The 12,723-nt window shown below is 38.3% G+C and overlaps 1 protein-coding gene across 1 annotated transcript in view; it reads left to right on the forward strand.

Annotated features, from left to right (window-relative positions):
* The window catches only part of CCDC73 (coiled-coil domain containing 73), a 137,131-nt gene that overhangs the window by 98,602 nt on the left and 25,806 nt on the right, over positions 1-12,723 (forward strand). Inside the window, exon 12 of the mRNA XM_082628345.1 lies at positions 568-672. Within this exon, the coding sequence (XP_082484471.1) occupies positions 568-672 (105 nt within the window). The remainder of the gene's footprint in view (positions 1-567; positions 673-12,723) is intronic.

The following is a 12,723-nucleotide window of genomic DNA, read 5'->3' on the forward strand; positions in this document are numbered from 1 at the left end:
GAAATGTATGTATGCTTAGAGCATGCATTTATAGGACATTATACTCTCATTTGCATTTATTTGATATTTATACTTATTCTATTCTAAAAAAAGATATGTGAAAGAAAATTTCTCCTGTTTCTTTTTTTTCTCTTCTGCTTTTCCTCTGTTTGATTCTGAATGCATGCCATTGCCATCCTAGCCCACCAGCAGTGATATATTTTAGTAGTGATAATATTTACCATTTGGGGGGAAACCAACAAAAGTTTTAGTTTTGAATTCTTTACATTTTTCAGTAGTACATTTTTCACAGAATTCGTGGTCCATTTCAAAAACTTTGTTAATTATTTGAGGAACTCTTAGAAATAATACTTTGTAAGAAATCATGTAATACAAATTATGTTAAATATTAAATTAATAAAATATGTCATTAGTTTATTTCAGTATATTGTTTATTATGGCATTGAAATTAAACTGTAAAGATAATAAGTTAAGAAACTAGAAAATATATTTTTAAGAATGAGTTTAGAAACATACCTACTGCCTTAAAACTTTTTCAATTAATGTCATATTTATACTTTTTTATAGGACATCATCATTTCTTTCCAACAATTGCAGCAGTTACTTCAGCAACAGACTCAAGCTAATACTAAAATGGAAGAAGAATTGAAGGTGCTAAAAGAAAATAATCAGGATATATATACATATCCTGATTTTATATATATACATATACTAGTATATTTTCATCTAATGAGTTTTACCTGTTTAGTTGCATTTGTCTGTCCAACTTTATCTGAGATCATTTTGAATTTTAAGGGTAAAATATTGGTCTCCTTCATCAGCTTGTTATCAATGTCCAAAGTAATGAGCATTTATTTTATTTTATTTATTTTTTTTTTCCCCAGCATTTTTTTTTTTTTTTTTTTTTTTTTTTTTTTGCGGTACATGGGCCTCTCACTATTGTGGCCTCTCCCATTGCGGAGCACAGGCTCCGGACGTGCAGGCTGAGTGGCCATGGCTCACGGGCCCAGCCGCTCCGCGGCATGTGGGATCTTCCCAGACCAGGGCACGAACGCGTGTCCCCTGCATCAGCAGGCGGACTCTCAACCACTGCGCCACCAGGAAAGCCCTCCCCAGCATTTTTTAATGAAAAATTTTGAACATACAGGAATGTTGAAAGAACTGTATCATAAATAATCATACACCTACCACCTAGATTCTACAATTAATATTTTACCTATTTGCTTTATCATATGTTTCTCCACCCCTTTTTTATTATATGCATTTCAAAGTAAATTGCCGTCATCCGTACACTTCACCGTTAACATATTACATCATGAGCATCATTAAATAGAGTTCAGTATTTGACAGATCTTTTGTTTGCTTTTTGAGGTAGAATTTATGAGCATGTTTTATTTTAACATTTAAGTTGCTAGTTAAGTGTTCAGTTTTATCTAGTAACTGATTTAATTTTGTAGCAGATTGGATGGGTTTGTGTGGTTTTTTTTCTGTGTCTTAGAATTGTGGCCAAGATCCAAAGCTGAAAATAAAAGTTGACAAGTGTCACCACATTCTAGGAGAGGAATCCGTGACCTCACAGAAATGGAGGGGGGCAGCTCCCTCTTCACAGGAACATGATAGAACTGGCCCTGTTACCATACAATCACCCCATCATCCTCTTCCCAGTATATATACGAAAATGATTGTGGAGGAGAAGAAGTTATGGCCACTGATGTTTTGGGAGTGAAAGTTCATTAAGAGAGATTTTTCTCTTACATCCCTAGTAGAGAGAGATGCACTTCCCCTCATGAATCTAAGTGAGGGAGTCTACAGGAAAATCGTGTAAAAATTGGGGTACAAAAAGGGGAAACCTCCATCTTGTTTTTTAGATGGATGCTTGAGATGCTATTGAAACCTGAAGGTCCACTGTGGTGTTGCCAGTAAAATGTGATAAGTTCATGTGGGAGAACTTGGCATATGTTTCTTGAAGTTTTGAAGTGTATACCAAGAACATATAGACTGATGCCCAGTGCTAGTCTAGAAATTTCAAGGAGGAAAGTTTTTGGAGTAATCTGTTCCAGTGGAGCTTGAAGTGTATATTATGCTTGTTCTAATGCTATATGGCCCTGGAAGCGTGCAGAATTGAGAACATAGTGGTTCCTTGGCTCCACGTGAGGGCATGTGGAGGTTAGTGGAAGAGCAGGAACTGCCAAGTGATGGGATATCCAACTCAAGAGAAGGCGTTGGGGACATGTTCCACTGGGGTGGCCAGTGGAAAATATTTCTGTGCCTCTGAAGGGATTCTTGGTAATGAAGGGTGGAGCTGAACATTTCCCAAGAAAAGTACATTCACCTCCCACAAAAAGACCACTCTCAGCAGAGGCCTGGGCCAGCTTCATGGGAATATAACCAGTACGGTTGCATAAAGCCCAGAGGAGCCTTGAGTTTCAGGTTTAATATTCTGTGGTCACTGTCTTAACATTTTTTAAAATTTTTATTTATTTATTTAATTTATGTTTGGCTGCGTTGGGTCTTCGTTGCTGTGTGCAGGCTTTCTCTAGTTGTGGCGAGCCGGGGCTACTCTTCATTGCAGTGCGCCGGCTTCTTATTGCGGTGGCTTCTCTTGTTGCAGAGCAGGGGCTCTAGGCATGGGCTACAGTAGTTGTGGCTCGCGGGCTCTAGAGTGCAGGCTCGGTAGTTGTGGCGCACAGACTTAGTTGCTCCACAGCATATGGGATCTTCCGGGACCAGGGCTCAAACCCATGTCCCCTGCATCAGCAGGCAGATTCTTAACCACTGTGCCACCAGGGAAGCCCCTTTTTAAATTTTTATATTTGAATATATGTTTTGTAAATTAAGTCTGATGAGAAAATGGAGCATGCACTGGGTCTTGAAGCCTCAGCTCCAGCGTTCTCCTGCCTCCTACTGCCTACCAGGAACCATTCTTGGCTGCTGACTCTTCTACCCTTTGGTGCCCTCAGCCCGGCACAGCCTTAGCCTCCCTGCTCCTGTCTTGCCACTGCTGTGAGTCAACTGGGTCACGTTGGTGGGTAGAGGCCTGTGTTCTCTTGTTGCACTTTAACACAGTTGGAGGCCTAGATGTAGCAGGGAAGGTCTGAGCTGAGTACATGTGCCCTGCAGCATCCTCTCTCCCAGGTTGGCAGTGCCCCGGCACATTAGGTAGATGCCTTGGCAGGGAGTGAGTCCCCAGTCCAGGTACTGAGTTGCATCCCTGCCTGGCAGTTGCAGTGTTTTAGAGTTACCCACCTGCCATAGGTTGGGGCAGAGGAACCATGGGATGGAGAGACTGACTTCACCAACTTCAGCCAGGACATAATACATAGGTCTAACAGCTTGTAGGAGGTAGAACCCAGTGCTGAGTCGTGTGGTGAGGCCCTTAGGCATCTGTGAGGGTCTGCCTTTGGCCTGTGAATATTCCAGGGGACCATAGCATTAAGTAGAAAATAAAAAGCACCACGGTAGGTAGATAGGAAGGAAAAAAGAGAGGGGGAGAGAGAGAAAGAGGGAGGGAGGAACCAAAAAGAAAAAACGTTTTGTATCTAAGCGTCTTTAATTTCTAGCACCCGACCCCAGAAATTATGCTGAGTCCATCATCATTGAATAAAACCAAACTTAACCTGAACAATGAAACACTTATCTTCTTACCATTGATGTTCTATGACTAGTCATGTAAAGAGAGCTTTGCCTTCCTCTTTTCTTTTGCCTGTCCCCCAGTACTAGGGAGAGGAAAAAGGTATGCTAGAGCCAAATCTCTCCCTTCTTGTAATGCTTTCACCTACTCCAATAAAAGACTAGTTAAAAAAAATTTCTCTTAAAGTCCAGTTATTAGCAAGTATCTCCCCCATCACCTCTTCTACCCACCCTATAGATGCATAACTTGGACTGTTTCTCTAAGGTGTTGAACCTTCTCTCAAGAAACATATGATATAATTTATCCAAAATATTGATGAGTAGCAGTTATCAGGATTGTCTGATAACTTTCAATCCATTTAAAGGAGTTGATGCATAGATTTTTAGGATGATCAAAATGTTAGAGGTTAGCCAGTCAAACCATTTCATTTTGTGATGAAATAGAGATCCACTAAATGTAAGCAGTGTAGTTCAAGGCCCTATAATTAGTGGCAAAACCAGAATTAAATCTTTGTCTTGATTCTACTTCAGCACTATTTCTACAACATTACATTGTTAAGATATTTTTTCCTAGATCTGTGAGAACTGCCATTCTAGTTACATCAGTTATACAAAGACTGCAACTTTCAAATTGTCCTTCATTGGCTCTAAATCCAATGTTTATGTGTTGTTGAATTCTACAGGGCCTACAGTAGTCATAAATATATGTAGTCATGTGTTTCTTTGAGTTAGTGATGAAGGTAACTATGGTTCCAGGATCTTTTAACTATAACTGCCAGTATTTTAGATAATCCAAATGCCTCTCTCTTTTACTAGCCTCATTATTGCCTAAGCCTTGACAGTACATGGAGAAACTAGATTTCATATAGTAAAATTTCAAACAAAGTATTGGCAAAAACAGGATAGAATTGTCAGCTTCTTAACAGATAAGGACATTAAAAAATAAACAATACCATCTATCACCACTTTCATTTTATAAAAGATAACGCTTTAACACCAAAAGTATATTAAGGATGTAATATCAGATAAAGGACAGTCCTTTACAAGAGAACACATTTGATGACTTTATATTGACATTTTTTGCCATGGACTAGTGAGATTTTTGTCATGGATCAGTACTTGTTTACAGACTGGTGTTGGAGAACCACTGATATATAGTATAACAAAATATTAATGTTGAACTGTTGCTGAGGATTATGCTGCATAGATATCTCAAGTGTTTTCCAGAGGAGCATTCTAATTCCACCTGTACTAAAAGGGATCATCACTCTTCATAATGGCCTACTGTTTTTCAGTGCTCTGAAATCATGCTATCATCTGTCTTATTTTTTTTTAAGTACAATTTGGAGCATAGAGACCTAAATTCTCATGATAGAGAATATTTTCTACTATGATTTAATCATAGTTTAGTCCAGATAAAAGTATAGTTATGCTGCTATTATCATAGTGTTAGGAAGAATAATTTATTTATTTAGTTTGCTCCTATAGTCATAGTGTTAACATAGTATTAACCAGAATAATTTACTTAGTTTTTGCTATATTAAAGCATTAACAGGTGGTTTTATTTTGGTTTTCCACAATATACATTTTTTCAGAGAGGGTTTTCAGACTTGTTAATCCAGATGCAAATAATAGCAAATAACTTCCTGGTAGACTGTAAATTCCATAAAAAGAGTAACATTTTCACTAATAAGAGCCCAAAAGAGTATCTGCCACATAGTAGGAGCTCATTAAATCTTATTAAATTAATGAATGATTAACAATGAGTAAATTCAGACTCTTTGCAAGTTCAAATATTGCTAGGTCAGGGCTTCTGGTTAAGCATATCGGATTGAACCTATACATTCCCTTCTATTTCCTTCTGAAACTGCAATAAATGACATTAATAAATCCACAAGGATGAGGAAGTAGAGAGAAGAAACTAAAAATTAAGTTTTAAAAGTGGGAGCCAAATGGAAAATTAGTAGTTTACTTAGCAAATGAGAGAAAGTAGAAACCCAAGTTGAAGATACAGAAATAATCAGGAATTGCAAGCATCATGTGCCTCTAGAAGTAAGGTGCACAACTGAAGCCAAAAACTAGAAGGTTTATATAGGAAGCTGTTGCATATCCAGATTCTTTCCCCTACCCTGCACAAATAGGCACTCCCTGTCTTCTATTTGGCAGAAGATTGGAGAATTACTTTGGAGAGTTTGAGGAGCAACTGAGGTTGGGGAGATTCAGTAGTGTGCTAGAGGCAACTGGTACCAGGGAGAGCTAGTTGTTAGAGCTGTTGTCATTTTGTAAGCTGGTTTAAATGACTGGTAGCTTGAGTTGACCATGGTGGGGTTTTTAACACTAATGAAATTGCCAAATGCTGCAAATCAGGCTTTTTTTTTTTTTTTTTTTTTTGAGACCCAATTTACCAGCACAGTACTAAGAGTATTGTATTGAAAACAGTTTGGGAAGTCTAAATACTGAATTCTGAAGCCTCCCAGCCTAGTCCTTAAGAGGACAGTTAGCCTTGTAACATCCAGGCAGCATAATGGAAGATTCCATTATGGGGCAACTAACCTGCTCAAGAGAAGAGACTATAGCTGCTGCAGTTAAGCTCTCCCGATGAAACAGCTCAGCCAGATCAGTGCACAGTGAAGCCCACCACTATAGTGACAAAATTTTGTAGTTGACAAAGCTTTCAGCCAGCTTTTTAGTATTTCATTGTTAAATATGAACAAGCAGTTAAGGATCACTGGACATTTGAAGAAAGTCTCCAATGTGAAAAACAAACAAAACAGGGTAATGAAAAAAACTTGGAGAAGCTAAGAAAATATACTCAGTTAAGAGAAATATATTTATTAATCCACAAAACAGTAATTGAGTCTAAAAAAAGAAATATTCCTAGAATAAAAGAGAACCCTTAAAATAAATATATTAGTAGACATGAAAAAGTACAATGGAAAAGTTGGAAGATAATATCGAGATGATCTGAGAAAGTAGAACCAAAAGACAAGAAGATGGAAAACAGGAAAGGAAGAAAATGAGGGGTCAGTTTAAGAGGTCTGGTGAGTTTCAGAGAGAACAGAGAAGATGGAAGGAGAGCAAATGACCAAAGAAATAATGCAGGAAAGTAACCCAGAACTGAAGGATCTGAGTTTGTTTTGCCTAACACCAGTGCATATCATTATGAAATTTCATACTACACTTAAAGAGAAGATTATAAAACTCTTGGTGGGAGAAAAAAAAGTAGGTCACAGAGGAAGGATCCAAAATGAGAATGGCAACATAATGACTTCAGACTTTTCATTGGCAGCACTGGAGGTAGAAGATAATAGAACCATGCCTTCAAAGGTTCCAAAGCAGAATTGTATGGTATTTACCCAAAGAAGTTGTTGAGTATTGGTAGAATAAACATATTTTCAGACAAGCAGGGTCTCAAAAAATATACCATATCTGCCTCCTTTATCAAGAAGTAGTAGAAAGGTTGCTTTATCAAGACAAGGGAGTAAACCAAGAGGAAATCATGGGATCTAGGAAACAGGAGACCCATCACAGAAGAAAAAAGGACATTTTCAGAGATTACCTGATCAGTGTAGCAGAATGAAAGAGCAATTGGTCCAAATTCTAAGGGAAGGATGGAATGTCTCCAACACATGGAAACTGAGAGAAAACCTGGCAGTTTCTTTTAGATGGGGGTATAAGTAGGGACAGGAAATGATTGATATATATTAATATAATATACTTTTTAAGAATATAATGCTCTTGGTCATTTATTATTACTAGGATAAAGTCTGTGGTATACTCTCCCATGTCTCCTCTAAACTTTGATTTGTCCATCTTAAAATACAGTGTTATTAATATAAATACTGTAAATATTTATTACAATGTTAAAGTACTAAGCATCTATTAAATACATACCATTGTAAATATTCAGAGACTCCCCTGTTATTATAATATGTACCTATAAATTAAGATGAAATCATGACTTCTATAAAAATATTTGCATTGTCCTAAAGTAGAGGCAGTCAAAATAGGTATTCATTGAGTGCTCTCAGGTGCATAGTTCTTTATGAGCTAGAGGAGAATCTTCATGTTAAAATTGCAAAATGGGGCTTCCCTGATGGCGCAGTGGTTGGGAGTCCACCTGCCTATGCAGGGGGCACGGGTTTGTGCCCCAGTCCGGGAGGATCCCGCGTGCCGCGGAGCGGCTGGGCTCATGGGCCGTGGCCGCTAGGCCTACGCGTCCAGAGCCTGTGCTCCGCAATGGGAGGGGCCGCGATGGTGAGAGGCCCATGTACCGCAAAAAAAAAAAAAAAAAAAATTGCAAAATGCTTTTTTTAGATGTTTCCATAATTTTGCATAATTATGTCCTTGCATATTGATAATCTGTATAGTAATTGAGAACTCTAAATAGATGGAATACTATGAAGCCTTTATTTTATTTTATTTATTTATCTATTTATTTTGTTTTTGCTTTTATTACTTATCTTTATTTGAACAGAAATTTTAAATCTTCAGAGGCTCACAAGTCCACTGTCTACTATAGTTTCCTCTAGCTTAGAGACTCTCCTTGGTGCTTTGACGTTGTGGGTTCTGCCTTCACGGGTGTGGTGAATCCATGGCTTAACCCCAGCTGCTTTCACTAATAACTGAGTTGTTAGCAAGACCTCATATGGCCCCATCCTGTCCACTTCACAGCCAACTGATGGTCATGTCCTTGCTCTTTCCAGCTTTTGAGGAGGATGAGGTGTTTGGGTTGAATAGGGTCCAGGGGTACTTCAGGTGGATTGGCAGACCTATTGGAAGCACACTTAAAAACAGAGGTTGGTATAGTGGCTATAATTTTGACATAATTAGCAGTAGTAGGTCCTTTTAAAACATCACTGGATTCTTCTGCCTGGGTAGACACCTGGAAAAGCCTGCCACACAAAATTTCAAAGGGGCTTAATTTAAGCTTGCTTCTGGAATCCACTCTAATCCATAGCTGGGCAACTGGCAAGGCCTTATCCCAAGTGAAGTTAGTCTCGACATACTTTAGCATTGCTCTTTTTTTAAATGTATGATTCATTTTCTCACCTTTTCCTGTTGATTGTAGTCTCAGGATAAATGTAGTTTCTAATCAGTACACAATGCTTTAGACACTTGTTGGGTTATGCTAGAGACAGCAGCTGGTCCATTGTCACTTTCAAGGGTGTTAGACGATCCAAATTAGGGAGTGATTTCCATAATGAGGGCTTTAACTACTTCAGACATTTTTTTCTGTCCAGGTGGGATATGCTTTCACCCATCCCGAAAAAGGTACAAACACTAACACAGATTTAAAATTTCCTGGGGCTTGGGGAATTTGAGTAAAGTCTATTTTCCATTCCTAAGTGGGGCAAGTTCCTCTATGTTGAGTTCCCATTTGAAGGGACCTGTCATGCAATTCTGAGTGACTTGCTGGATGGCGTTTTGCAGAATAGCCCCAATTGTTATTATTATTATTATTATTATTATTATTATTTTTTTTTTTTTTCTTTTTGCGGTATGCGGGCCTCTCACTGCTGTGGCCTCTCCCGTTGCGGAGCACAGGCTCCGGACGCGCAGGCCCAGCGGCCATGGCTCACGGGCCCAGCCGCTCCGCGGCATATGGGATCCTCCCAGACCGGGGCACGAACCCGTATCCCCTGCATCGGCAGGCGGACTCTCAACCACTGCGCCACCAGGGAGGCCCCTATTTTTTAACATCTTTATTGGAATATAATTGCTTTACAATGGTGTGTTAGTTTCTGCTGTATAACAAGGTGAATCAGCTATACATATACATATATCCTCATATCTCCTCCCTCTTGCATCTGCCTACCACCCTCCCTATCGCACCCCTTTAGGTGGACACAAAGCACCGAGCTGATTTCCCTGTGCTATGCGGCTACTTACCACTAGCTATCTATTTTACATTGGTAGTATATGTAAGTCCATGCCACTCTCTCACTTCGTCCCAGCTTACCCTTCCCCATCCCTGTGTCCTCAAGTCCATTCTCTACATCTGCGTCTTTATTCCTGTCCTGCCCCTAGGTTCTTCAGAACCACTTTTTTTTTTTTAGATTCCATATATATGTGTTAGCATACAGTATTTGTTTTTCTCTTTCTGACTCACTTCACTCTGTATGACAGACTGTGGGTCCATCCACCTCACTACAAATAACTCAGTTCTGTTTCTTTTTATGGCTGAGTAATATTCCATTGTATATACATGCCACATCTTCTTTATCCATTCATCTATCGATGGATGCTTAGGTTACTTCCATGTCCTGGTTATTGTAAATAGAACTGCAGTAAACATTTTGATACATGACTCTTTTTGAATTATGGTTTTCTCAGGGTGTATGCCCAGTAGTGGGATTGCTGGGTCATATGGTAGTTCTATTTTTAGTTTTTTAAGGAACCTCCATACTGTTCTCCATAGTAGCTGTATCAATTTACATTCCCACCAACAGTGCAAGAGGGTTCCCTTTTCTCCACAATCTCTCCAGCATTTATCGTTTGTAGATTTTTTGATGATGGCCATTCTGACCAGTGTGAGGTGATACCTCATTGTAGTTTTGATTTTCATTTCTCCAGTCATTAGTGATGTTGAGCATTCTTTCATGTGTTTGTTGACAATCTGTATATCTTCTTTGGAGAAATGTCTGTTTAGGTCTTCTGCCCATTTTTGGATTGTGTTGTTTCTTTTTTTGATATTGAGCTGCATGAGCTGCTTGGTCAGTTGCTTCATATGCAAATATTTTCTCCCATTCTGAGGGCTGTCTTTTTGTCTTGTTTGTGCTTTCCTTTGCTGTGCAAAAGCTTTGAAGTTTCATTAGGTCCCATCTGTTTATTTTTGTTTTTATTTCCATTTCTCTTGGAGGTGGGTCAAAAAGGATGATTTATGGCATAGAGTTTTATGCCTATGTTTTCCTCTAAGAGTTTTATAGTGTCTGGGCTTACATTTCGGTCTTTAATCCATTTTGAGTTTATTTTTGTGTATGATGTTAGGGAGTGTTCTAATTTCATTCTTTTACATGTAGCTGTCCAGTTTTCCCAGCACAACTTACTGAAGAGGCTGTCTTTTCTCCATTGTATATTCTTGCCTCCTTTATCAAAGTTAAGGTGCCCATATGTGCGTGCGTTTATCTCTGGGCTTTCTATCCTGTTCCATTGATCTATATTTCTGTTTTGTGCCGGTATCATACTGTCTTGACTACTGTAGCTTTGTAGTATAGTCTGAAGTCATGGAGCCTGATTCCCCCAGCTCCATTTTTCTTTCTCAAGATTGCTTTGGCTACTCGGGGTCTTTTGTGTTTCCATACACATAATGAAATTTTTTGTTCTAGTTCTGTGAAAAATTCCATTGGTAGTTTGATAGGGATTACACTGAATCTGCAGATTGCTTTGGGTAGTATAGTCATTTTCACAGGGTTGATTCTTCCAATCCAAGAACATGGTATGTCTCTCCATCTGTTTGTATCATGTTTAATTTCTTTCATCAGTGTCTTATAGTTTTCTGCATACAAGTCTTTTGTCTCCTTAGGTAGGTTTAGTCCTAGGTATTTTATTCTTTCTGTTGCACTGGTAAATGGGAGTGTTTCCTTAATTTCTGTTTCGGATTTTTCATCATTAGTGTATAGAAATGCAAGAGGTTTCTGTGCATTAATTTTGTATCCTGCTACTTTACCAAATTCATTGATTAGCTCTAGTAGTTTTCTGGTAGCATCTTTAGGATTCTCTACATATAGTATCATGTAATTTGCAAACAGTGACAGCTTTACTTCTTTCCAATTTGAATTCCTTTAATTTCTTTTTCTTCTCTGATTGCTGTGGCTAAACTTCCAAAACTATGTTGAATAATAGTGGTGAGAGTGGGCAACCTTGTCTTGTGCCTGATCTTAGAGAAAATGGTTTCAGTTTTTCACCACTGAGAATGATGTTGGCTGTGGGTTTGTCATATATGGCCTTTATTATGTTGAGGTAAGTTCCCTCTATGCCTACTTCCTGGAGGGTTTTTATCATAAATGGGTGTTGAGTTTTGTCAAGAGCTTTTTCTGCATCTACTGAGATGATCATATGGTTTTTCTCCTTCAATTTGTTAATATGGTTTATCACATTGATTGATTTGCATATACTGAAGAATCCTTGCATTCCTGGGATAAACCCCACTTGATCATGGTGTATGATCCTTTTAATGTGCTTTTGGATTCTGTTTGCTAGTATTTTGTTGAGGATTTTTGCATCTATGTTCATCAATGATATTGGCCTGTAGTTTTCTTTTTTTATGACACCTTTTTCTGGTTTTGGTATGGTGATGGTAGCCTCATAGAATGAGTTTGGGAGTGTTCCTCCCTCTGCTGTATTTTGGAAGAGTTTGAGAAGGATAGGTATTAGCTATTCTCTAAATGTTTGATAGAATTCACTTGTGAAGTCATCTGTTCCTGATTTTTTGTTTGTTGGAAGATTTTTAATTACAGTCTAAATTTAAGTGCTTGTGATTGGTCTGTTTATATTTTCTATTTCTTCCTGCTTCAGTCTCAGGAGGTTGTGCTTTTCTAAGAATCTGTCCCTTTCTTCCAGGTTGTCCATTTTACTGTCATATAGTTGCTTGTAGTAATCTCTCATGATCCTTTGTATTTCTGCAGTGTCAGTTGTTACTTCTCCTTTTTCGTTTCTAATTCTATTGATTTGAGTCTTCTCCCTCTTTTTCTTGATGAGTCTGACTAATGATTTACTAATTTTGTTTATCTTCTCAAAGAACCAGCTTTTAGTTTTATTGATCTTTGCTATCGTTTCCTTCATTTCTTTTTCATTTATTTCTGATCTGATCATTATGATTTCTTTCCTTCTGCTAACTTTGGGTTTTTTGGGTTCTTCTTTGTCTGATTGCTTTAGGTGTAAGGTTGGTTGTTTATTTGAGATGTTTCTTCTTTCTTGAGGTAGGATTGTACTGCTATCAACTTCCCTCTTAGAACTGCTTTTTCTGCATCCTATAGGTTTTGGGTCGTCATGTTTTCATTGTCATTTGTTTCTAGGTATTTTTTTATTTCCTCTTTGATTTCTTCAGTGATCTCTTCGTTATTTAGTAGTGTGTTGATTAGCCTCCATGTG

Source organism: Mesoplodon mirus (genome assembly GCF_964341445.2).
Source record: "Mesoplodon mirus genome assembly, chromosome: 7".
In the NCBI taxonomy this organism is placed as follows: Eukaryota; Metazoa; Chordata; class Mammalia; order Artiodactyla; family Ziphiidae; genus Mesoplodon; species Mesoplodon mirus.